Here is a 14,990-nt window from a genome sequence, read left to right as displayed (position 1 = left end):
TGTAGGCGAACTTGTAAGCTGCCATCTTTGCCCATATAAGGAGTTCCAGGTGTTAATTGAAGCTAACTGCCTATAGCAAGTTGCATTGTAAGTTAGCTCTGGGGTAGCAAAGATCAAAGTGTGCCATCTTCACCTACCGAAGATCACAGTATCCACTTGAAGGCAGAGGACAAAACTTGTTGCGCAAAATGTCTGCATTTCCAATTTCTTTGTCCCCATGAGAGTTGAACAGGTGCGAAAATTCAAAATCCCCATGTTATTTTCCCATAGAAAAAATATCAAGATACCGGATCTCCTTATTTGGGCAAAGATGGTGGCTTCAGAGGTCTATTGATGGGACTGAAGATGTCCCCTGATACGGCCTCCTCAGGCCAGGCCTCATGAATGGCTGAACGATACACACCTGGAGCTCATGTGATTCTAATTATCACTGAATTGAGAACGAGTGTGTCATGCCTTTATAAGCCTCCATAAGCCTCCTTGAGCTCACCCTTCCCATTGTTTTTTGGTGATTCAACATGGCAGTAATGGCAAAGATTGTTGTGTTGGTTCTCATCGCTAGTTTCAGTAATGGTGAGTGGTTTATGTATCTTTTGGCAGTTGAGTTATATTTTCAAGATCCTGATTTAAACAACTTCTTCTGTTCTTTTGAGCAGTCTTCTGTCTTCCAAAGAGGTATGTCAAAGAAAACTATGAGGTTGATGTTTCAACAACACCAAATCCCAACAACCAGACCCAAACTGAGGCTCAGGGTTAGTATTTAATATAATTATCTTATGTTCTTCCAAGTTGGTTGTGTTGACTTTAAATTTCTAAATTCTAATGGAATCCTGAGGTGATGCAAGTGAAGATGTCCAAGCAGGCACTCCAGCACCTAATCCCCACAATCAGACTGCTACTGCACAACCTGATGTTACTGGTAAGGAGTTATTTTTATGTAAGAGATTCTGCAAGTCTGATTTATTGTGTGATGTTGAGACTTGGCTTCCTCTGTCTTCCTCTTATGTTGAAACCAAAAGATGGGGCAAGTGAAGATGATGTGGTAACTGCAACCTCAAGTCCCTGAAACCAGACAACACTTGCTGCCCAAACTGGAGATGCTGGTAAGGGCATTTGTGGTTATGTACATGACCAATTAGACCCCTCACCCTAACTAAACTGCATGTGTTATTATGTGGACTAGAAACCGATGGGGCGAGTGCAGATGATGTGGTAACTGCAACCCCAAATCCCCAAAATCAGACAACGTCATCTGCCACAGGTGGAGTAACTGGTAAGGGAGATGGTATGTTTCATATATTTTTGTAGTTTTTCCAGCATTTCCCTGTGGCTTACAAAGAAATGTTTGAAGACTCAAAGCACACTTTTTCAAATTGGGTTTCAATCACAATGGCAGTGTATGTCCACTCTACTCTCAAATGCTGAGGGAAAGCCACTGTTCACTGACTGCTTGGGCCACTGCAATGCATAGGTGGATGTCAACTGTCCTACCACATGGTTCCAATCATTTTCTGTTTTAAACACTGCAACTGACCACAGCTGTTCTGTCTAATGGAGTGGAATGAACGTTTCGAAGTGACTAAACCTTTGATCAGTGTTGGCCATTTTATCTTGCCCCTTTCCCAAAATACTAGGGTCTAAATAAAGTCAGTGGGTGTTTCTCAAGTCAAGGATTGGTCCTTCCAAGCCACTTTTTCAAGGATGTTACGTCATCAAATCTCGTCAAGCACTGTTCCAAAGTCAAGGAGGCTTTCAAATTCTAGCAAGTACTGAGTCCTTCGTTCTGAGAATTTCGTAGAATTTTGGAGGATGCATCGATGGATTTATTTAGGGGAAAGTGCAGCTGCAAAGTTGGCGGAACTCCTGTAAAAGCAGCACAATTTCCACGGTTCAAATGAAGCGCTCAGCCGGAACCGGCGTGCACCTCCACACTCGCTAGGCTGTTCCATTGCATGTGATCTTGACGGCTGGGGAGGGTACTGGGAAGGTGTGTAGCCTTGTCTCTAGCACTCAACTCGAAAGAAAGCATTCTATCAAGGATGCGCTCTTGACTTTGAGAAACACCCAAAGACTGTTCTCCACTTCTGTGGCTTTGTTTGTGTAGAGTCACCAGATGGACCAAGTGACGATGCTGAAGTTGGCACTACAACACAGAATGCCCAAAACCAGACCACTTCAGCCCCCACTGTAGGAACTGGTAAGCCTTGCTGTGTGTTGGAAGTGCTAGAAATGTGTCCATGTGTTTACAAGTGCTGCTAGTGGTATAAGATGGCTTGTGATTCACCTTTTTTTCTTTTCTTGTGGCTACTCAAGATGGTCCAAGTGAGGATGCTGTGTTAACCACTGTACTGAATCTGCAAAATGGGACCACCTCTGCCCAAGATGGAACCACCAGTACTGGTTAATTGTTTGACTGGTCATATTTCCTGTTTTGCAAATGGATTTAAATGTCACTTTTAATCTAGAATTTCACTGGCGCACAGTCATGTTGGGATGGGTAGTGGCCATCCCAAAACTTCCCACAAAGTTGGAGCATGGAATTGTCGAATTTCTTTTTTTAATGCTGAAGCATTCAGTGTTCCTTTCACTGGAACTAAGGGACCAAGCCCAGCTTGGGGATGGCCCCCTTTTCCAACATGACTGTGCACAAAGTGTGGTCCATAAAGGCATGGATGAGTTTGGTGTGGATGAACGGTGACCAAACCTTTGATCAGTGTAGGCCATTTATCTTGCCCCTTTCCCAAATGATATACTAGGGTCTAAATACACTGACTGTTCTCCACTTCTGTGGCTTTGTTTGTGTAGAGTCACCATATGGACCAAGTGACTATGCTGAAGTTGGTACTACAACACAGAATGCCCAAAACCAGACCACTTCAGCCCCCACTGTAGGAACTGGTAAGCCTTGCTGTGTGTTGACGTGCTAGAAATGTGTCCATGTCTTGTGCTGCTAGTGGTATAAGATGGCTTGTGATTCACCATGGGTTTTTTCTTGTGGATACTCAAGATGGTCCAAGTGAGGATGCTGTGTTAACCACTGTACTGAATCAGTAAATTACTGTACTGAATCACAAAATGGGACTACCTCTGCCCAAGATGGAACCACCAGTACCGGTAATTGTTTGACATCCTATTTCCTCATTTGCCATCTTGAGGCGGAGTATATTTTGTCTTGCATTACAGTAGATCATGTAAAAAAAGGCAGTTCATGTTGGCCCAATAACATGCTTTACAAGGATTCTTTTAGAGCAAGGGTGCAGAAGTGTAACATTATGGGGCTGTCCTGGTTCTTATTTCAAGCTTGCTCACAATATAAACCAGTAGTCCCAACATTGTCTGGCGGTTAATCAGCCCGAGGTTGATTTGATGGCTTATTTTATTGTAAGTAAAAGGCTGCTTTTTATCCCTGTAGACTCCCATGATGAATCCTGAAGTGACCGTTCAGAATGCTAGTGCAAAATGCAACTTCAGTCATCCTGGGTCATTTTCTGCACTTGGGCTTTCTCCATCTTGAATTCAATAAAGGCCCTTTTCTCTTATCTAGCATTGTCTCCTTGTTTTTTAAGTGTACTAATGAGTCTTGAGTCTAGTTTGTTTAAGCTGACTACCAACCTCTACTGACCCTCCCGTAGTAATAACTTAAGACTTGTTCTGTATTGTGAACATCACTTTATAGCTTTGTCCAGATTCTGTCTACTGAAATTGAATGTGTGGCTATTGACCTTGCTTTTTTCCCACACCTTGGCAGCCAAATTTGCATGTTTATTACACTTGTGATTCAGCATATGTGAAGGGTAGACCAGTGTAAACAATGCCTTTGAAAAACCTATAGACAGATTTTTTTTCTAAGTGGGTGCTGGGGTGCCATGACTCATGCTCAGGGGTGCTTCAGAGTAGTCCAAGGCTTGATAAGTTATTTACTTTTGAAAAATAAATTGTGCATAATTTCAAAATACTATAGAGTGAATAAAGAGTTGGAATTAAGAGTGGTTGATTTGAATAATGAATACGAAACCTCACCTTCACATAGGCCTAGTAATGCTATGATGAAAGCAGTTATGGCCTATACAATACATCATGAGGCAGGAAAGTTTGGGAACCTGCAAGAACTACGGAGTAGCTCAAATTCTATGGCCCTCCACTTGTCAGCCATATTGTAATGTTTTGGGCACTTATCGGGTTGTCACTACCTGATGTCGAGCCACGCTTAGGCTTCAGGCTTGTTCAAGTTATAGCCTACAGGCTGTAATTCCTTTTTGTTTTCATAAAACAGATTCATCCATCTTAATATTCTTTCTCTTGAGATGGAGAAAAAGTATGGACTAACACGGTCTATTTAGTCACCTCACCTAGGTTATTTGTGAACTATTTGATCTCCAGATGTGTCAAGCAAATGGCATGTCATTGGGTAGGCTACTGTTATGTGCTACAGTAATGTCTATACAATAAAAACGGACCCAAACTACCAGATATACCGCATAGCGGTACAAAATATGACCACCACTCGGTCCTGCACAATTTTTTCCATCTGCTCCGTCCCCTGCTGCAACTCTTTTTGCTTCCCCACACACACAAGTGAACTTTCACAACTTTCAACACTCACTTACATAGGCCTAGTTGCAAAAAGTTGCAGTGGTGGAGTAGGGAGATGGAAACAAATTGACCAGCACAGCATGATTTATTTTTGCAGAGAGAATGTGCAGGACTGAGCGGCGGTCATATTTTGTACCACTTTGCACTACATCTACTGCAAAGTGGCTTTTGTCTAGTGATTCCTGGTTCCTGTTCTTTACCTATTAGCTGCTAGCCCACCAGTATTAGTTTTTCCATCATTTTTGCTCAAACCCGTGGGCTACTACTGTTTCTCTTTAACTGATGACCTTTATTATGCAAATGAAAGAGGCAGTATCAGCAAAAATGGCAAACTGAGAAAAACAGCTTTTTGTGTTTTTCTTACATCAAGTATAAGCATAAAATTATATTCAAAAACAAAGGGTATCATTAGATAGATCAAAGTGAGCTGAATATTAAACCATTTGTTTTTTGACATTCATGCAAAATTTGGTAGTGTTATAGGCTATACTGCGCTTTGCCTTTGCATTACTGCTTATACTTGCATGGCCATTCAATAACATTTTGCAGTAAGTGTAGCAAGTGATCATAATCACTCAGTTTTTATATTAATTGAGGAGGTATTTACTACATTTTTAGTGAAGATATGCTTCTTGATGCCTTAACAATGGCATAACTCTGTCATTTATACACATTTATGTAAAAATAGAACAAGGGCAAGTGAAACCAAGGCAGAATGCAGTAATGGCAAAGGCAAGTGAAACCAAGGCAGAATGCAGTAATGGCAAGTGAAATCAATGCAATGTATGTGGATACTGCAATCTGCCTTGGTTTCACTCTACTTTTCTGTACAAACTGCAAACTAAAAATGCAAATTAATCTAAGAAATGTATTAGGTAGCCATATGAAATTTTAACAGATCGAAGAGCAGATCCGGCACTTCTCATTCGTACAAAAAAAACAATTTGGAAAAAGTGCAGATACTGCTCTTAGCCTTTGTAGGGCAATTGGCCTGTCACGTGCATAAATAGCACATGTCTTATGACTCCATATCAATAGAGGGCGCTACCGGGCACTACGCGTCCGAAAGGGAACAGGGAAGGCGGTACTTCCGGTTTTACGGGAGTAAACAAACCACATTGTCGTTCAGTTTATAGAAACACTACTACGAAAATGAGTTTAGAAATGTCACATCAAGGCGCTTTCCGAAGAGAGTTAATTGGCGTTATACAAATATTTGTTGAGGCAGCTGTTACTGAAATAGGCAAGTATGTAGTTGACAACGTTAAATGCAAGGGGATGCCTTGCTGTGAAGTCAAAACAGAGGCAAGTCATTCACCAGCATCCGAAGCGGAGATGGACAATGGGAAACTCACAGTGAGTTATTTTTTGACAACATTCCTCATGCTTCTTCTTGTCCCTGTTTCCAATGCATATGGCATGCGATGTTTGCTAAAAACGGCCAAAGTAATGTCTGGTCCAGGTATATTATCCAAACTACATTTCAACCCTATTTTAGAATGGTAGATCATGAAAAATTGAAAAAAGAAAGCTTGTAGCCAAACATGGACATTAGTCTACACAATGATTACCTATAGTCTGAATGCCACTGGTTCCATATATGCTACATATCTATGGTCCACCTAAAGTCTCTGGTGTGGGTGAATTCATCATCATTGCAGTGATACAGAAATACAGAATAGTTTGTTGTGTTAGACATGCATACTATGCTTTCTGTATTACAGAAGTTCCTGTTGTCGATCCTGGAGAGGTTATCCAAAGATGCCATGGACAAAATCATCATTCTAATGCAGGAGGTGTGTGCCACGCTACAGATGGAAATAAGGGATTGTCAGATAAAATATGAAGCCCTGCGATCAAAGATTCTGTCACTGGTAGTCACGCCAGAATATCTAACATGTTGCCCTGAAGGACTACATGGAAACAAATCTACTGTCAAATCATGCGACTCTGATGTCCAAGTTAGTGGACTGACATTGGGTAGGTCTGATGTGACCGTGTGGGTGGATGACATTCTTCATCGTGTCACCATTTTCACTGACACGCTTTTGAAAGCACCAGTTTCCATTAGAAATTGAGTTAATAACATTTACCACCAGATCAACTTTGAAATTATAAGTTTAATTGTGCTACATTTGATTTACACTGTGATCTGCAGACTAATGATATATGTTCCATGAAGTTTCAAGGGCCATGGTGTTGCATTTTGTTTCAGGTACATGCCAGACAGTGTCTAGTGAAGAAGGTCTGCTGGATGTTTTAAACAGAGTAGGTTTGTTTTACCATTTTTATTTACAGTGGGTATAGTAAGTATTCACACCCATGCTAAAGTTGACTAAAAAGAGGAATATAAAATCATCTTTTGAGAATTGATTGTAATGCCTTAATTCAAAAAATGAGTAAAAATCAAACCGCTAAGGACACTAATTTTCTTTGTGATTGAAGAATGTATCGTAAATAGATTAATGTTCTTCCTTAAATACAGGTTGCATAAGTATTCAACCCCTATGTTAAATTCCCATAGGAGCAGGAGGAGTTTTTATATGTTTTTATTTTTAAAGGCCAGCTATTTCATGGATCCAGGATAATATGCATCCTGATAAAGTTCCCTTGGCCTTTGGAATTAAAATAGCCCCACATCATCACATACCCTTCACCATAGCTAGAGACTGGCATGGTGCTTTTTCCAGTTAGCCTATTAGCCTGTTTGATTTGCATTGAGCTCAATGAGCATCAAACAGGCTAATTGGCTAACTGTAAAAAGCACCATGCCAATCTCTAGCTATGGTGAAGGGTATGTGATGATGTGGGGCTATTTTAATTCCAAAGGCCAAGGGAACTTTATCAGGATGCATAATATCCTGAATCCATGAAATAGCTGGCCTTTAAAAATAAAAACATATAAAAAATCCTCCTGCTCCTATGGGAATTTAACATAGGGGTTGAATACTTATGCAACCTGTATTTAAGGAAGAACATTTATCTATTTACGATACATTCTTCAATCACAAAGAAAAGTAGTGTCCTTAGCGGTTTGATTTTTACTCATTTTTTTAATTAAGGCATTACAATCAATTCTCAAAAGATGATTTTATATTCCTCTTTTTAGTCAACTTTAGCATGGGTGTGAATACTTACTATACCCACTGTATATCTTCTTTACATTTCGGACGAAACTGCCTACCTTCTAAACCCATTACTGTCCTTGTCCTTGAACAAGATTGGCTGCCCTCAAAGTGACTTAAAATATACATATGAATAACAAAGATAACAAAATTGCTATAATTATAATCTTTCATCAGTTTTCAGATAACATGAAAACGACTGAGCTGTCTAATGAGAGAACCTCCCAGCGTCTGAGCAATGGTATGTTTGTTATAATAGGTGTACTAGAGGTGTACTGAAGAGCATAGACCAAGAACTTGACTGTAAAAAAGCTGTGTAACTAATACTGTGTTTTTGCTCCCATTCAATTCCCTAGAGTCCAGGACCAACACTGCCGAGGCTGTGCCTGTAACACTGGAATACACCGAAAATAAGCTTAATGCTCCTCATGCGATTGGTGGAAACCAGCAGGGACAGGATGAGAACGCCGCTCCTTCCGTAAACCGCCAGAGCCAGCGCTCAAGAGGCAGCGGAAGGGTCCGGAAGTCCGGCGCCGGCGCCGTCGCGCCATCGCAGACCTTCAGCTGCAGCCACTGCGGCAAGGCGTTCGGCAAGCGGAGCAATCTGAAAGCCCACCAGGTGGTGCACACGGGCGAGAAGCCCTTCAAGTGCAAGCAGTGCGGCAAGGGCTTCACCACGCGCTGCAGCCTCAACGTCCACCAGCTCACCGTGCACAAGGGCGAGCGGCGCTTCAAGTGCGCCTACTGCGGCAAGGTGTTCGGCACGCAGAGCCACCTGAAGGAGCACCAGGTGGTGTTCGACGGGGAGAGCACTTCCAGCTGCACCCTCTGCGGGGTCAGTTTTCCGGCCAAGTGCAGCCTGAAGCTGCACTGGAGGACCGATCACAAGGGAGAGAAGAGGTTCGGGTGCAGACTGTGTGGGATGGTTTTCCCCAAGGTGAAGGAGTTGCGGACGCACCAGGTCATTCATACGGGGAAGAGGCCCCACAGCTGTGACACCTGCGGCAAGAGCTTCACGGCTCGCCGGAGCTTAAACGTGCACCTGCTCACCATTCACAAAGGAGAGAAGCCGTTCAGGTGCGACGTGTGTGGGAAATGTTTCAGCCAGAAGAGCGGCCTCAAATCGCACCAGCGCGTCCACACGGGGGAGAAGCCGTACACCTGCGACAAGTGTGGCCGGAGCTTCAGCATGAAAAGCGCCTTCAACACCCACCAGAGAGTTCACACGGGCGAGAAGGCCTTCAGCTGCGAGATCTGCGGCAAGTGCTTCAGCATCGGTGCCAACCTGGCGCGGCACCAGCAGATCCACACCGGCGCCCGGGCCTACAGCTGCGACGTGTGCCAGCGGCGCTTCACGCAGTCGGGGCACCTGCGCGCGCACCGGCGCCTCCACACGGGCGAGAAGGCCTTCATCTGCGACACGTGCGGCAACAGCTACAACCAGCTGCACACGCTCAAGGTGCACCAGCGGCTCCACAGCGGCGAGCGGCCGTACGCGTGCCCGGCGTGCGGCAAGAGCTTCCGCTCGGCCAACTACCTCCGGCGGCACCAGCGGACCCACGCCGGGGCCGAGGCGGCGCGGCCGCACGCCTGCGAGGACTGCGGCAAGCAGTTCCACACGCCCGGCGCGCTCCGGGCCCACGCGCAGGTCCACCGGCCCACCAAGCCGTTCACGTGCGACGTCTGCGGCCAGGGCTACAGCTCGCTCAGCTACTTCAACACGCACCGGCTGTCGCACAGCGAGGGCAAGCCCTTCGACTGCCCCACGTGCGGCAAGAGCTTCATCACGCAGGGCAGCCTGGAGACGCACCGGCGCGTGCACACCGGCGAGCGGCCGCACAGCTGCGGCGTGTGCGGCCGCAGCTTCACCGTGGCACAGAACCTCAGCCGCCACATGCGCGTGCACACCGGCGAGAAGCCGTTCGCCTGCGGCCAGTGCGGCAAGCGCTTCACGCAGGCCAACAACCTCAAGGCGCACCTGCTGGTCCACACCGGCGAGAAGCGCTTCGGCTGCGACAGCTGCGGAAAGAGCTTCGCCTCTCAGAGGACTCTGACGTATCACAAGTGTGCCGGCGACGTAAAGGATGTTTCACTGCAATAGTGATTATTGCAATTGTGAGCGATGAAACTGATGGCCTTGCTTGTTGTTTCTGTGGGCGAGTCGATGTTTGTATAGTACATGAACTTGACTGATAATGAGGTATTTTTCAAGCAAGTTATTGCATTGTTATCAACAGCATCACACAGTATTTTCTCTGAATTTGGAATATGATTAGACAATCAACCACATGCTAAGATTACTATATGAAATTATTAATCAATAAATAAACCATAAGCCTACTCTATAGAAATAAGAGTACGCTATATGATTCTGATGCAGTTGTTTGCAAAACATATTTGCTAATGTGTTTTCGAATTTCTGAAAGCAGGCAACTGAATTTTCGGACTACAACTAGGGTTAGGCACTGGAGGGGCTTTGTTGGGTTATCAGGTTCATCCAGAGTAATCCTGTTGAAGCTTTTGAGAAAAAGGACTCAATCAGCCTGTAACTCAAGATCTGGACATCTGTGACCATCAATTTATAATAAGTTGATGTCACTTTATCAATTTACTTTGGATTATAAGCTTTTACATTTAGCAATCTGACCTTTGCTAAATGTTGCACTGCATTCTATTTTTACTACTATTCTCTGTGGAGGCAATAAAGTCACAGTGTTTTGACATTAGCTCATATTTTGTCTTCTGTTGTGTTTTGAAGATAGCTAGGGCACTGATAGCTAGGATTGTTCAAACATAGCTTTGAAATGCTGTATTGGTAAGCCTTGCGAGAGCATGTTATGTTGCTGCATGCATTTTCATTGCACACTGTGTTGCTCGCTTTGAACTTCGGTAACCACCAGAGAGCAGTATTGAGTCGCGCCTTTCGACAGGGTGTCAACCTCAAGTGATTTTTTGTGACTTGCTTTTAAATTGTGTCAAATAAATTGGTCGTTGAGGAAAATTAGAGTCACCCTAGAGGGTTCTGCTAAGTACGCAGTTTGGAACTCATTCACTGCTCTGCCCTTCTGTTGATGATCAGGTTGGAGTTTCTGGGTGGATGATTGTGACGAGTCAGCTGAAATTTTTGAAAGTTTGAACTCTTAGAACCGAGCTGTGTAATTGAGATCCATAGGCCACCTCCCCTCATTCACTCCAATGATGAATGCTTTAAACCCATTCATGTAATAGTAGCTCATTGGCTCCAATTTAGTGTCACATTCATCATGTTCACCTGTTTTAGACACGGCCATTATTATTTTGCACTTGAACCTCTGAACCTCTGATCTTCGCAGGTGCCTTGTCCCATAGGCTGTTGATGTAGAGCATTGTGCTGCAGTTCTGATTAACTAGGTTCAGAAGTGGTGAATTGAATTCAGAAGTGGTGAATTAAATTCAGGCCTATGGAAAGCATGCACAGTGGTGTGGTGCAAATCTTCAGGAACCTGAACACATGGGGCCACCCCTGCAGCCATGACTGTCCCACTTCTCATCATGCATCCTCCCTGTGTGAGCTGTCCCCTCGTGTCACGCAGCATAGGCTCTATTATGGTGGCACTAATGAATGGCATGGCCGCACGTCGTCAGCGAGAGGCAGAGATGCACTGGAAGGCTGTGCAAATCACTCGCTGCATATGGTCATGATTATGTAAGGAAAACAAAAAGTACCATTTCCATACATTTGACACAGCATGTCTACACTGTTTCATATATTATGTGTCTTAATGGAATAAAACAGTATCTCAATCTGAACATGTATGGAATTATGCCAATGTGTTTCAAACAGGAAGGTCACTAATCAGTAAGTGGCATGTAAACATTTCCTCCTGATGTGAACGATAGCTTTTTACTGGCAAGGCGTTGTTTGCCAATCAGTGTTGGTCAAAAGTATGTCCAGATCTGTAATATTCTTCTGATAATCAAGATCTGAAATGGAGATTACAGACCAAAACTGGAGAAATTGAGATAAAAATATGCTCATCTCTGGTTTTAGGTTTTTGATTATAGAGCAATATGTACAGGAAAGTCCCACAATGCCTTGATGTAGTCCTGGGAATTATTGTTTTCTGGATCGTTAGGGTTATTAAAAAAAACAACAACAGCAACATAAGACAACCTTTTAAAAACAAACTAAGAAGTAAAAAAAAAACCTCACAGCCAAAAGTGCTGAAATAAAACTTAAGTAATTCAATTCCTTCATTAACACACAGTGCTTTGAAATCAAGCCCTTCTGTCGTTTCCCTGAGCTCAGTTGTCTCTTAAGGAAATGGTTTTAACAGAGATTGAGGATCTTTGTGGTGGAAATGATCCGTCTGTTTACAGAAAGCATTAACTTGAAAAATGATTGTGTGCTGCATCCAGAGATACCATGCATGCGCGTGAGGCCGTGTACCGGCTGCAATTAGAGAAAATAAGGAGAGGAATTCGCTCTGTGACTCGGTCCACAATGTGCAAGGAAAACTTTCATCTGTTCCAGAAGAAAATGAAATTTTAATCAAAACGAAAGTGCAGCGCTGTCATGAGAGCTATATTCATAAGTAAGAAGCAGATGAGTTGAAGGCAGGCAGGCAGGCACACAATTAAGGAGTTGGCATATGGGCTACTGTTTTCCGAGGCACTGATGTGAAATTATGAAGCCTTCTCATGGGTTAAAAATTAGGTGTTGTATTTTGTTATATAAGCAGGTCTGTGGGACTTTGTGGTGTTCCACTTGGCCTTTAAGATGACAAAAAGAGGACCCAGGAGTGGTAGGATAGACGTGAATGCTTATTTTACCATGAAATGAAGCTCCGCAGGCCTAGAAATGCTGTCCAATGCCTGCTTTGGATTCATTCCTGCTGGAGCTTGTCACGTTTATAAATAGTTGAAATTAGCATATCTGATGTTGAAAATCAAAGATATGGTAATATGTATCAGCTGTCTGGACCCCACATTGTGGAGACCACAGTGGAAAACAACATCATGCAAAAATAAACATAACTTTGCTTTAACTTTGGGGTCTAGTATAGCCTAATCTTATACAGTATAATCATATAACAATGCAGAATCTGAATGTAAGAGGATTCCCATGTCAGCTTTGTTACACTGAAATTTGAAAATGTGTTAAGAACATCTGATGAAAATTGAAGGAACTCTGAACTAAGCTGCACATGGATCCTAGAGACCAAGAGTTGTCTATTGAGAAGTCATTACCACTGTGTGCAGTCCAGATAGGACACCAAAGGCTCTCTGTTCATTAGTCTTTTTCTTTCAATCCTGCTGTTTGTTTCGGTAAGCAAGAACTGACGCTTCAACGGTCAAATCGAATGAGCTGTTGCATTAGTTTATTAATTGAGTTTATTGCCTGGGGCAGGCAAGCATATCATTTGATGTGGTGCCATGTTAAAAGGGTTCTGAGATTATTGTTGTTGTTTTTTTTACACCCGGGTTTTTTTTACACCTGATGTGTGGCACTCCTGGGCTCCACTAGTATGGAGTTTCGTTTGTGCCAAAAAGTTCAAACAATACTTTTTCAAATTCAAACAAAAATCAATTAATCAAAATATCAAATACAAAATCTAAACAAAAAAAATAAAGTTGAAAAAAAAAATCTAAACTCGCAAACAAATTATTTGTGTAGTTGCAAAAAAAAACCTGTTTGAATAACTTGTCTTTTGGTTTACAATAACAACAATCATTTGCAGCGACATCATTCGTTTGTTTGCTCCTGGCTTTTTCAGTTTCGATTCTGGCTCTCGCGTTTGCGCTGCCTGTTTCTTTGCTTGCGATTCTGGCACAAACTTCACATGTGGGTGGGTGTCTGTGGGGTGCCTTCCTATTGGCTGATGCGTTTTGACTGACAGCTTTACTATGGATTCAAGCGCAAGAGCTACCCACCTCCCCCCCCTCCCCAGTAGGTAGTGGTGCAACGCTCTTTTTGGCCACTATGTACAGGTATATGTGATGTGGCGCTATTGAGCACAGTATGTCAACCGCCATATGAAGAAGAAGAAGATATTGACCACAGTAAGTAGTTCCGTGGAGCTAGCTACACCAAAGCCATCGATGGGCTACACGCGTTATGGACTCAAAACAATGGGTTTTCCTCACTACTCATTAACCCAAGGTAAGAAGTGTAATCTAATTTGTTATGGGTCTAATTTTCACGTTTATGTGGGATGTTATGGCGTAGTTGTTACAATACTGACGCTGGTTTTAAGGTATCAGATGGCTATCTTAGCATCGTAGGTTTGTCCACATACAAACGAGGCTTTTGATGAAATGTCGCACTACAGTAGCCTAAATTATGAATTCATACCATGTATTTATTTGTTCAGAAGTATATTGTTAATGTCCTCGCGTTATATAAGCGTATGTGTCCGATTATGTCATGAAATATCGCTATGTTGTCAACGGTAGTCTAGCATAGTATGAGCGCGATGGTGCGATCTATCTGTGGTCAGTTCATCAATGGCCCTGGCGATCTCTGGAGGTCCACTCTTTGTGAACGTTTGGAGACCACAGACATAGTGTAACCTTAGTTAAAGTATTGGTTCATTTGCCTGAGAAAGACCCAAGGGTCGAAACGTTACTTTTTGTAAACATGGGAGCTCAAGCAGTGTTGCCAACGTTACCTTCTTCTGTTACATCTCCCCAGGAAATGTTATTAAGCACTGTGACCAGCTCTGTCTTTTGATTAGTACATGTAATTTGTCTTTTGCTTGTGCTTGTGTGTTTGTGCAGAACAACTCATCGTGATGGAGCACCTGTACTCCCTGATACAGCAGGATCTGAGGGGATTCCTCAGACAGGACGCAGATGTGGATTGACAACATCCTGCAGTTTAACTTTATTAGAATAAGTGTTGTTTTGAATAAAGAACAATAAAATTGTACTACTTACTACTTACTACTTACTGTATGTTAACCTGACTCACCACTTGAATTTCGTTCCACCTAGCTCCTCACATTCATCTGGAACTACTCCATTGGAAATGTATTTCAGAAGGCAGGGCCTTGTCAAAACACCTTTCATATGATTGGATAAACTAATTTATTGACATGCTACTACAACAGGGGTGGGCAAACTAAGGCCCAGGGGCCACATGCGGCCCTCTGCTCTGTTTCATGTGGCCCGCCATGAAGTCAAACACATAAAATTAAATGTGGCCTGTTGTTACATAAACCTGATATACATCCATCACACAGCATGGTTTCATAACTGATGTGCTATGTTTGTCAATGAAAACAAGAGAAC

The 14,990-nt window shown here is 43.0% G+C and overlaps 1 protein-coding gene and 2 long non-coding RNA genes across 5 annotated transcripts; all 3 read left to right on the top strand.

The window, feature by feature from the left end:
• Nucleotides 1-470: 470 nt before the first annotated feature.
• Nucleotides 471-3,543, top strand: LOC134063888 (uncharacterized). 3 transcript variants are annotated; one of them, XR_009936213.1, is made up of 10 exons: nt 471-573; nt 657-752; nt 836-919; nt 1,020-1,103; nt 1,184-1,261; nt 2,105-2,197; nt 2,314-2,400; nt 2,806-2,898; nt 3,008-3,114; nt 3,413-3,543. It is a non-coding gene; the product is annotated as an uncharacterized LOC134063888 (long non-coding RNA). The 3 variants fall into 3 exon arrangements; XR_009936211.1 differs by having other exon boundaries at nt 1,184-1,273; XR_009936212.1 differs by having other exon boundaries at nt 1,184-1,285.
• Nucleotides 3,544-5,712: 2,169 nt separating this feature from the next.
• Nucleotides 5,713-10,434, top strand: LOC134064284 (oocyte zinc finger protein XlCOF6-like). Its single transcript, XM_062520151.1, has 5 exons — nt 5,713-5,949; nt 6,318-6,573; nt 6,809-6,861; nt 7,896-7,959; nt 8,075-10,434. Exons 1-5 carry the CDS (start codon nt 5,746-5,748, stop codon nt 9,817-9,819), a joined length of 2,322 nt encoding a protein of 773 aa, XP_062376135.1. The 5' UTR covers nt 5,713-5,745; the 3' UTR covers nt 9,820-10,434.
• A 3,304-nt stretch (nt 10,435-13,738) lies between these two features.
• LOC134064264 (uncharacterized) lies at nt 13,739-14,628 on the top strand. Its single transcript, XR_009936265.1, has 2 exons — nt 13,739-13,860; nt 14,478-14,628. It is a non-coding gene; the product is annotated as an uncharacterized LOC134064264 (long non-coding RNA).
• Nucleotides 14,629-14,990: the final 362 nt, after the last annotated feature.

This window comes from Sardina pilchardus, chromosome 18, assembly GCF_963854185.1.
Source record: "Sardina pilchardus chromosome 18, fSarPil1.1, whole genome shotgun sequence".
Taxonomy (NCBI): Eukaryota; Metazoa; Chordata; class Actinopteri; order Clupeiformes; family Clupeidae; genus Sardina; species Sardina pilchardus.
Note: the sequence above shows the minus strand (reverse complement) of the source record. Positions and strands in the feature narration are given on the sequence as shown.

Excerpts from the sequence above, each read along its gene's own strand:
- LOC134064284 (XM_062520151.1), top strand. The coding sequence starts at position 5,746 with ATGAGTTTAGAAATGTCACATCAAGGCGCTTTCCGAAGAGAGTTAATT. Across the intron at positions 6,862-7,895 it reads TGCTGGATGTTTTAAACAGA|TTTTCAGATAACATGAAAAC; the intron begins GTAGGTTTGTTT and ends ATCTTTCATCAG. Across the intron at positions 7,960-8,074 it reads CTCCCAGCGTCTGAGCAATG|AGTCCAGGACCAACACTGCC; the intron begins GTATGTTTGTTA and ends TCAATTCCCTAG.